The 11587-nt window shown below is 39.8% G+C and overlaps 1 protein-coding gene across 1 annotated transcript in view; it reads left to right on the top strand.

Annotated features, from left to right (window-relative positions):
* The first annotated feature begins 1444 nt into the window (after positions 1–1444).
* atad5b (ATPase family AAA domain containing 5b) overlaps positions 1445–11587 on the top strand; it is a 24718-nt gene continuing 14575 nt past the window's right edge. The window contains 5 exon segments of the mRNA XM_061984674.1: positions 1445–1994; positions 7788–8003; positions 8073–8169; positions 8246–8346; positions 11432–11461. Of these exon segments, the coding sequence (XP_061840658.1) occupies positions 1586–1994; positions 7788–8003; positions 8073–8169; positions 8246–8346; positions 11432–11461 (853 nt within the window). The 5' untranslated portion in view covers positions 1445–1585.

The raw sequence follows: 11587 nt of genomic DNA, 5'->3' as shown, positions 1-11587 counted from the left end.
CAAATACTTCAACATGAACATATATAAACACCTGAAAGTTTTTATATCAGCTAAAACCACCAATCTGTTTCACTGGATTTAGAATAAAACCAAGTTCTGTTTTACCCAACAACGTAGTATTTGAATATTGTTACTTGAAGACTTATTCCTGGCTACAATTATACTGTTAAGAAAGTATTGTCTAATACTTTGCCTAAAATGAGAATGCATCATAATCAGTGGCGGCTGGTGAATTTTGTTTTAGGTGTCACAATCATTTATTTCAACTTTATGTTATTCAAGTATGACATTTTTAAATGTAATTAATTTCATTGACAAGCAATTCTATTATGGTCATACTCTTGTTTGCTTTAATTGATTGATTGAAACTTTTATTAGTAGGTTGCACAGTACAGTACATATTCCGTACAATTGACCACTAAATGGTAACACCCGAATACGTTTTTCAACTTGTTTAAGTCGGGGTCCGCGTTAATCAATTCATGGTATGCTAGCGGCTACAATTTCAGTACTATTAAACAAGTTGAAAAATGTATTCGGTGTTACCATTTAGTGGTGAATTGTACGGAAGATGTACTGTACTGTGCAATCTACTAATAAAAGTCTCAATAAATCAATCTTTGCTCCTTCTCAACTCTGTGGTAATATTATTTTCACAAAATACAACCAATCAATTACCATGAATAGATTAACGTGGACCCCGACTTAAACAAGTTGAAAAACTTATTCGGGTGATACCATTTAGTGGTCATTTGTACGGAATATGTACTGTACTGTGCAATCTACTAATAAAAGTTTCAATCAATCAATCAAAGTACGTTAATGTTAAATCTTACTTGTGAAAAGTAATCCCCCGATTCCTATTTTCAACAGCCTGCTCATTTGAGCAGGAAAACGCTAAACCATCTTTGTTTTCTACCTGTCAACTGTCAGTTTAGGCTGCTCACAGGTGTTGTACCGAAATCTGTTACCCATCGGAATTTGTAACTCCAGGGGGCGATGTTCCCATGACGTTTGTTTGATGGTTAAACGGCAAGCCCAAAGAGGAGGAGAAGAAGAACGCTTGCGTAAATGGCGTAAACTATCCTTAATGCTGAAACGTCAGTTGTCAGAATTTCAGCATTAATAAATTACACATATACATGTATAGCCTTGTCTGTATTGGAAAATGTATGTGTGTGAGAGAGAATCAACAGCTGATACAATGGACTCATACTATAAGGAAAGTAAATCATTGATTTCCAGAATTAAGGATAGTTTACGCCATTTACGCAAGCGTTCTTCTTCTCCTCCTCTTTGGGTTTGCCGTTTAACCATCAAACAAACGCCATGGGAACATCGCCCCCTGGAGTTACAAATTCCGATGGGTAACAGATTTCGGTACAACACCGGCTCCTCATCACCACTTCAAGATGGCGGCCCAATTTCTTGCGTCACAGCAGCCAATGCTGCGTCTACTTATAAGATGTCTATGGAAGCAGCATGTTCAACAAGACGGAAGCAGTATGTTCAACAACACAAGGGCGCCATGTTCAAACTGCTTATTCACAGCAGCTGTTGACGTTTTGGATTTTTTTTTTTGGCAATGCCAAACAAACTGAAACGAACTAAAAGGAGTCTCCGGAATAGTTTGTGTGGTCATGAAGAGCGAACTGAAAGAGTCGAGCCTATTTCGTTAGTTTTAGTCGGCGCGACATCGGTTAATAGTGTATTAGCATGTCCGTCAAAGGAAGAAGCATACTTGACCGAACGTGACAGGAGCACCAACGACGAGGTTAAAGTCGCAACAACGTTAGTCAGTAACAGTGATGGACGTCCTCCTCACAGTGAAGATGTTACAGGAGTGAGGCAGAAATTAGCATGTTTACCTTCATCATCTCTGCACAGTTGTTTGAAGGACATCCAAGCGTCCAGCCCCACATTCCCGGTGCAGACTGTGTTCGCAACCCTGCAGAGGAAAGCCAGGGAGAGGCTAGAAGATTATGGACGAACAGGTAACAGCTTTAAAGTGGTTTGATTCATTTGCAGGTTTCACAAAAGTAAGTACAGTCATGTCGTTTGACTCGGCTTGGGAATCTATTTTACAGTGTACACTATCTTCCAGTGACGTTCATGACTGGTGAGGCACTGACTTCATCACAGTCAGATTTACAAACATATGAACCCTAAAGAGTATCTTATTCACCATTTGATTGGCAGCAGTTAACGGGTTATGTTTAAAAGCTCATACCAGCATTCTTCCCTGCTTGGCACTCAGCATCAAGGGTTGGAATTGGGGGTTAAATCACCAAAAATTATTCCCGGGCTCGGCGCCGCTGCTGCCCACTGCTCCCCTCACCTCCCAGGGGGTGATCAAGGGATGGGTCAAATGCAAAGGACAAATTTCACCACACCTAGTGTGTGTGTGACAATCATTGGTACTTTAACTTAACTTTAACTTTACACATACAAACTGTAGCACACAAAAAAATCACATTTATTATGGTCTTACCTTTACTTATAAGTGCGGGAACAGTGGTGTTCGTGTTGGAGGAGTTGTGAATGAATGAAATATGAAATCCGTGCTGCAGTCTGCAGGTGTACCTAATGTTGTGTCCCTGCAGTCGTTCATGTTCCTCCGGCACGAGCATTGATGTTTTTGCACTTTTTGGCTTCTGGTTAAGTGACTTTTTTTTGGGTGGATTCGGTCTTGCACGTGGAGGGTTTGGGTGTGGGCTTTGGTTGGTGTGGTGCCTTCGTCGGGGGGTGCCTTCGTCGGGGGGTGCCTTCGTCGGGGGGTGCATTCTGCGGCGGGGGTGCATTAACCGGCACCAGGAGGCGAGATTACGCGAGCCTCACACAGTGCGTCTTCGCAGCAGTTTTATGATTGCTCAGCACAAGAAATACTTTACACACATACAGTTGTTGACAAAATACACTGTACATTAAATACCTCAGCTAACTAAACTATGGAAATGTATAATATAATTCATATAGCAATACAGTCTCACTGCACAGCAGGCCAGCAGTTAGCCGAGTCATTGCGCAATCCATGTTGAGGCACAACTGAGTGACGTGCCTCAACTGGCTGCTGATCACCGCACCGTCTCTTCTCAGTATTTGAACGGCAAATGTGAAAATTCAGCCATTTCGAATAAAAATAATCCAAAACTGATGAAGTTAAATGGAAATTAACTTTATAGTATAATCACTGAATACATATAACAATTTAATAGATTTTTTTTCTTTTTACATTTTTTTTCTTTCCATGATTGCTCCGCCTCACCTGCCTCCAGTGACCGCACGTCACTGCTATCTTCAATACAATCCATCCATCCATTGTCTACCGCTTGTCCCTTTTGGGGTCGCGGGAGGTGCTGGTGCCTATCTCAGCTGCATTTGGGCGGAAGGCGGGGTACACCCTGGACAAGTCGCCACCTCATCAGAATCAGAATAGTTTTTTTGCCATTGTTTGAGAACGGGTTCACAAACTAGGAATTTTTCTTGGTGCAATCGTGCAACATAAAACACATACAACACAGATTTGGTAATAACAAGAGCTGTAACTGAGCTATCAGATCTTGTTATAGACTTAGAAGGAATTCAAAGGAGCTACTGTTCGGAGTTATTGTTCAAGTGCCTGATGGCCGAGGGGAAAAAACTGTTCAGGTGGCGGGAGGTGTGGGTCTGGATGGACCGTAATCTCCTGCCTGAGGGGAGAGGGGAGAATAGTTTGTGTCCAGGGTGAGAAGAGTCAGCTGTGATCCGACCCACGCGCCTCCTGGTCCTGGAGGAGAACAGGTCCTGGAGGGATGGGAGTTTGCAGCCAATCACCTTCTCAGCAGCTCGTACCATGCGCTGCAGTCGATGCTTATCCTGGACTGTGGCGCCGGGGAACCACACGGTGATGGAGGAGGTGAGGATGGACTCGATGATGGCTGAGTAAAACTGCACCAGCATCTCGGTCGGCACCTTAAGTTTTCTCAGCTGCCGCAGGAAGTGCATCCTCTGCTGGGCCTTCTTGATGAGGGAGCTGATGGTTGGCTCCCACTTGAGGTCTTGGGTGATGGTGGTGCCCAAGAAACGGAAGGAATTCACAATGGAGACGGGGGTGGGACACCGGGCCAACACAGATAGACAGACAACATTCACACTCACATTCACACACTAGGGCCAATTTAGTGTTGCCAATTAACCTATCCCCAGGTGCATGTTTTTGGTGGTGGGAGGAAGCTGGAGTACCCGGAGGGAACCCACGCAGTCACGGGGGGAACATGCAAACTCCACACTTAAAGATCCCGAGCCCGGGATTGAACTCAGGACTACTCAGGACCTTATTAAAAATGTATAGCACAATAAACAACCACACATGCACTTAGACCTGGGATGTTTAAACTTTTCCCACTGAGTGCTGCACACTGAAAACATTTTGATATGTTTCATTCTTAAAACCAATACAATGTAATATATAGATTTTTTTTTATAACCTTTAGAGCAGTGGTTCTTAACCTGGGTTCGGCGAGTCGGCCTCAGGGGTTCGGCGTAGGTCAAAACACACCCAACTCATCGTGTAAATAAAAACTTCTCCCTATCGGCGTATTACGGATACGGCAACAGCAGAAGTCAGACTGATTTGCAGGTGTGTAATTTGTTGTGAGTTTATGCACTGTGTTGGTTTTGTTGTTTGAACGAGGTGATGTTCATGCACGGTTCATTTCATGCACCAGTAAAAAAACATGGTAACACTTTAGTATGGGGAACATATTCACCATTAATTAGTTGCTTATTTACATGCAAATTAGTAACATATTGGCTCTTAACTAGTCATTATTAAGTACTTATTAATGCCTTATTTGGCATGGCCTTATTATAACCCTAACCCTGACCCTAACCAAATAACTCTAAATTAAGTCTTTAGAATCAGAATCAGAATCAGAATCAGCTTTATTGTCATTACGCAAGGTAACGAGATTGAGGCCATTCCATACAGTGCGATGTGTGCATGCTAGAAAAACAATGTGCAAATATATAAAAATATAAAAAATGTAGAAGTGCAATGAATATGGTGTGAAATGAATATATACATGAAAAAAACAAAAACAAAAACAGGGTGGTTGGTGGAATGGGTTATTGCACCGAAGAGAAGGCAGTTATGAGGGACAATGGGGCAGTCCGTTCAGGATGGTTATGGCCCTGGGGAAGAAGCTGTTCTTTAGCCTGTTTGTTTTGGTTTTAATGCACCTGTAGCGCTTCCCAGAGGGCAGCAGGTGGAACAGGTCAGAGCCAGGGTGGGTGCTGTCCTTGATGATGGCACTGGCTCTGTTGAGGCAGCGGGAGGTGTAGATGTCCGTCAGAGAGGGGAGAGGGCGGCCGATGATCTTCTGAGCCGTCTTGACCACTCTTTGCAGCTTCTCCCTGTCTACTGCAGTGCAGCTGCCGTACCATACCGTAATACAGTAGGTCAGCAGGCTCTCGATGGACGAGCGGTAGAAGGTCAGCAGCAGGTCAGGCTTCAGGTTGTACTTCCCGAGGACTCTAAGGAAGTGTAGCCGCTGCTGAGCCTTCTTGATGATTGATGTGGTGTTGACTGTCCAGGAGAAGTCATTAGAGATGTGGACTCCAAGGTACCTGAAGGTGTGGACCCTCTCTACACGCTCGCCGTTGATGTAGAGGGGGGCAGGGTCGGTGCTGCTCCTCCTGAAGTCGACGATGATCTCTCTGGTCTTGCTGGTGTTGAGAGCGAGGTTGTTCTCCGAAGACCAGGCCGTCAGCTTCAGGACCTCCTCTCTGTAGGCAGCCTCGTCACCCCTGGAGATGAGCCCGACCACTGTGGTATCCATCCATTTTCTACCGCTTGTCCCTTGTGCACAGAGCTCCTGCCAACAGCAGCCACAACAGCGGCGCCATCTTGGGGGAAAAAAAAATAATAATAAAAAAAATAAATATATATATATATATATATATATATAAATATATGTATGTGTATATTTTGTCAAAACCCTATTTTTTATGGCAAAAACAAAATGTGCAATATTTTCCCTCCCAAAAATTTCAAAGAGGAATATTTCCTGTGGAGTAATTGGAGCCTTAAATAGATCTATAATTCATAACATCATTGATTCAATATTATTTTTTGAGCAATGATATTTAAAAAAAAAAAGTCCCACTAACTTTATTGGGGATCCAAAGGGGCATCACTCATAAGTAATACATTTTATTGGGTATCCAAAGGGGCATCACTCATGTCATAAGTATTAAAAATACTGTAAGTCAGTTTTTTTTCTACTAGTTTCAATGCTAAAATCTAAAGAGCAAATTAAGACTTCTGTCGCTTATATTTTTTGTTTTATGCGCTTTTTATCATTGGAAACGTTGTTTTTTTTTATGGCAAACACACAAAATGTGCAATATTTTCCCCAAAAAATGTTTCCAAAGTGGAATTTTTAAAAATTAAATCTAGGTCAATAATTCACTGATTTTGATTCATTAGGATTTTTAGAGCAATGACAGCTTCAAAGAAAAAAGAAAAAAAAAGCCTGCATTGCAGCTTTGTGTTATTAGTCAACATTGCAACTTTTTCTGGTTACATTTAATTTGTTTGCATTTTTATTCCACTTTTTTAGGTTTTAGTTTTTTTTAATAGTAATATTTAGAATGTGCAGCGGGCCGTTAAAAAATGGCCAGCGGGCCGAAAATGGCCCCTGACTTAGACATTTCAACATGTCCAAAAAGGAGTAGTGTTGCCAACTCCTCAGTAAGAAAAGTAGCTATTGGCTTTCTTAAAACTCGTTCGAAGTCAGTAGATGATGTCATCGCCTCATTTGCATAATTAATTAGACGCTGTAGGAGAGAGGAATAACATTGTGGAAGAGATAAAAAGTAATAACTCTATATTAAGTTTCTTCTGTTGACTCTTAGTCGTTTATTTAAATCAATTTGTTCTGCATTATTAGATATTAAGTTAAATTAAAGTACCACTGATAGTCACACACACACACACACTAGATGTGGTGAAATTAACCTCTGCATTTGACCCATCCAGGGTATCAAATTTGATCAAACGACTAGAGAGTTGTGACATTCACGAACAAACCAAATCTATTGACTGGCTCATTATCATGAACAATTTGAATTGGGACGTTGCAGCGATTTATTTTTAGTGTGACAGTGAAGAAACAATTTATATTTACATCTCGCTGTATCTATAAATAATGCAGCTGCACATTGTTTACAATCTATTGCCCTAGTAATTCCTACAGTTATTTCAAATAGTTCCATCGATGTTGAGATATTTGCTCTGTATCCATTTTAACTAGTTGACAGTCATTTACAGTATATTTCCTTGGGAATTTGTCTAATCTGCATTTAAACCTTTTTTTATATACAAAATTGGATAGTGGGAGTATTGAAACGGGTCTTTTAATTTGTAAATCGATGTTTGTCTCCTATCAGAATTACTTCAGCTTAATTTATTACTTATTTTTCTCTGTAAATTTTCATGTTTGAAATGATAAGTTTCTTATGTACATTAAGGGTTCTGATATTCCCTTGAGGACTTTTTCAAAATGATTTTCATATCAATTACATTATAACCAGATGTTTTAGATTTATTTTTGTTTGCAACTTCTAATACTCTAAAGGTTTGGTACGATAGAATTTAAACTTTATATGATATACTTTAGAGTCGTCTGTGTCGCAGCTTGTAAGTTCTATCCAAGCATTTCCCTTGGAGAAGATATAATGCAATGTCTGCTTTAATGTGAGCGTGAAAGGAGAGAACCATTTGAATTGTATTTGTCGACATTCAGATGAGAAGAGGAAACAAGAGTTGGAGAGCTGTGAGAAGGCCTCCAAACGCCTGAGATCTAAGAACGTGACTGCCGTAGGAAGTTGCGTTGCCATGGAGACGACTGAGCCCAGAGTGAGCAGACTGAGTCGCACTCGGAAACTCAAGCAGCAGGTTGTCGCCGAACATAAACCAAGTCACGCAGAAATTAACCAACCAAGGGATGTCAACCAAAACGGTACATCTATTTGTGATAAATCCCATGGTTAGTGTTTACGTCTATGAGATATCATGTGGTCTACTGTAGATACTGGCTGTGACAATGTGCTGTGGACGGACAAGTACAGTCCTCAGTGTGCTGCTCAACTGATTGGGAATTCTCTCCAAGTAAACAAGTTGCACAGGTAGGTCGACCATCATGAATCTACCCCTCCAGATGTATTGTAGGAGTGGAAAATAACGCTCCTCATATTTTGTTAGTTGGTTGAAAAAATGGAAACAACGAGCTGACTGCGATGAGAGGAGGCCGGCAGAACAAATCAAACCCAACATAAAGAGCGGCGGGACTGTTTCCACTGAAGGTTGAAATCAAAAATACATTTCTGTTCATATTAGAACTTCTAAGGTTTACCTCAGATTGTTTTAGAACAGGGATGCATCAAAACTGATCGACCGGCAAATAAACTGCATTTCTTCCACTGCAAAAAGTCAGTGTTCAAAAACAAGGAAAAACAAAAACAAAATTAGGGGTATTTTACTTGAACTAAGCAAAATTATCTGCCAATAGAACAAGAAAATTCGGCTTGATAAGACTTTCCAAAACAAGTAAAATGAGCTAACCTCAATGAACCCAAAAATACCTTAAAATAAGTATATTCTCACTAATAACAAGTGCACTTTTCTTGGTTGAAATTTTTTTTAGACCTTTTTGCTCAATATGTTGAAAAATATTCTTAAATTGGGGATAGGTTGATTGGCAACACTAAATTGGCCCTAGTGTGTGAATGTGAGTGTGAATGTTGTCTGTCTATCTGTGTTGGCCCTGCGATGAGGGGGCGACTTGTCCAGGGTGTACCCCGCCTTCCGCCCGATTGTAGCTGAGATAGGCTCCAGCACCCCCCGCGACCCCAAAGGGAATAAGCGGTAGAAAATGGATGGATGGATGGATAGTGCCATTATCTTGACATAATGATATTTCTTATTTCATGCTTGAAATAAGAAATTATTACTTTAAAGAAGTAGTTTTATACTTGTGAGTGTTAATGACACAGCTTTGCATCAGTTGATATTCTAGTTTCAAGCATGTTTTACTCAATATAGGTCATACAATCTCAACAACAAGCTGTAATATCTTACTGAGATAATTTAGGACCAAAACACTTAAAACGAGTAAAACACTCTAACATAAAATCTGCTTAATGAGAAGATTTATCTTATCAGACAGAAAATAAGCAAATAGCACCCTTATTTGAGATATTTAATCTTACTTAGATTTCAGTTTTTGCAGTGTAGTATGTTATGTTTTGTTATCATGTATCGTTATCACTGAAGGACGAGTCACACATGAGTAAGAATAAGTCAGGAGCTGGTATGCTAATTACTAAGTTAGCTAAAAACAACACTAAACTTAGTCAACTTTAAGAAGTGTAGATAGAAACACGTTACAGCAGATATTAACAGGAAACTAACAAGTAGATTATCAGTAATTAGTTTAGACTAGAAAGAGGACAACCATTGTTGTGCTCTGCTGGTGTGTTGGTTGTCTACCATGCACACACAACACATATGGGGAGGGCAGATGTTCCAATGTACTGTAGATTTTAGAGTGATTTAGATAAATATTTACATTTTAACAAAATCATTTTTGGGAGTTTTTGTTAATGTTTACAAACTCAGGGATCAATTCTCTGGACAAAGAAGGATTTTGAGGGCAAAAAATAATTATTTAAATGAGTAGTAGATAGTAGTTTTGGATTCTGTTCATTTATCCTTAGTTTTGATAAAACTATTGTATGTACTGAATCAGAATAAGAATCTAGTTTGGCCTCCTAAAACCCAAAGTTTTGTTACATTTTCAATGTATCTTGGCTATTTGGGCTCTTTGGAAAGCAATGAGTATAAAAACAATAAAAAGTTGGAAGTTGCCATTGGAACTTTTTGGAGAAGGGTCTTGCTGCAGACACTCAAAGTTGCGCAGACACTTAAAGTCACGCCCACTCTACACAGGGGTGACAACAACAGAAGTGAACCGTGTCTTAAAGACATGCCCACAGTGGCAATGAACACAAGAATGGACACTGGATTTGTAACGGGATCCAAGATGGCTGATGCAAGGCATTATAGTTGTTATGATTTCGGTTGTTGAATGTATTGCTTTCTCGGCTACTTGTCTGCAACTCTAACCATAACCCTACCCCCAACAAAATCCCAAAACCTAACCCTAACTTTCTTATTTCTGATTCCCGCGTTACGCATTGTCTCTCCAGTTTCACTACCGTTGTCGTCACCTCTGTAGGCATGTCTTTAATGGGGCCTCGGCTTTCCACTGGATGCGAAACAGCCATGGCACACGCATGGAGGCGGAGTCTTTCCGTTTTATTCATTTTATTTTATTTGACCTCGGGAAACATGTTTTTTTTGCCGTACTAATATAAGACGAAGCGTATGTAGCGTTTGACTTCACTGTGACTTACGGTGTTTTGTTTAATGTTAACAAGGATACAATGTAATGCAGAGGTGTGCTTATAGAAATTTTTTAGACAAATTAAACTATTTATAATCGCGGTGGAAGTGAGGGGAGGTGCAAAATATTTTCTTCTTCCCAGGAGTGGCTCAACAGAAAAAATTTGAGAAGCACTGCCATTAATCAATTATAAAATTTACAGTTATTCCATTTGATCGGTATCAGTATTGGTATCCACCGATCAATATCGGAATCGGCAGCATAAAACCCTGATCAGGACATCCTTCATTTAGAATACATTTTTCACAGGAAATAATCAGATTAAAACGTTAAAGAAATATTTTTTTAATAATGGGTTGTCCACTTTTGATACCAGGATGCAAAATCAATGAAACACTAACTATTATTAACTTTAATGATGACAGCATTAATCAGAGCTGCGCAAATTACTTATAGAAAATAAAATTCAAATAGTTAGGAAATAACACCTTCATTAATATAATTAGTTACCTGGAAAAGTGATTGTTTAAAAATTTTTTATAAATATGCAGACACATTCGTATTCAGCTCCGTAGTGGCATGTGCTGTTGAGATGTTTTACGAGATTGACGGCTTGCAATTTTCTACCAAAATGCTAGTAGGCAGTGTTTTCCTGAGTGAGTAGCCATAATTTGTTTGGGAGCAATCTAGCATTCTGTCAAATTGTGCTAGTAATAATGAACACTGGCGATTGAAGCGGCCTCCAGATAATTGACACAGACATCAGTGCATAATAATTGTCAGTACCTGCTTTGTAACGTTTGAAGTAGTGATTAGATTACACGTTACTGGAAACTAATATCGATGTTAGTAACGTCGTCATTATTTTGTAACGCTCCCAACACTCGGCACAGTTAGCACAAAGTGATTTGAACTGCATGTACTGTATTTTTTTTACACTTTCTTACTTCTTATGATTGTAAAATTAAGTTAACTCCTCACAGGAACGGTAAAACTGGAGTCCCATTTTAGCCGTGAGTACATTTACTTTCGGGTATATATTTTTTAAATATTCCTCCCCTTTATGCATTCTTCTGTTCACTCCCTCTTGTTGTACTGCCTAAAAGCCAGTGAAAAAGCTATTGACAGAGTTAATCATT

The sequence above is a fragment of the Nerophis lumbriciformis genome, linkage group LG25 (assembly GCF_033978685.3).
Source record: "Nerophis lumbriciformis linkage group LG25, RoL_Nlum_v2.1, whole genome shotgun sequence".
NCBI lineage: Eukaryota > Metazoa > Chordata > Actinopteri > Syngnathiformes > Syngnathidae > Nerophis > Nerophis lumbriciformis.
Note: the sequence above shows the minus strand (reverse complement) of the source record. Positions and strands in the feature narration are given on the sequence as shown.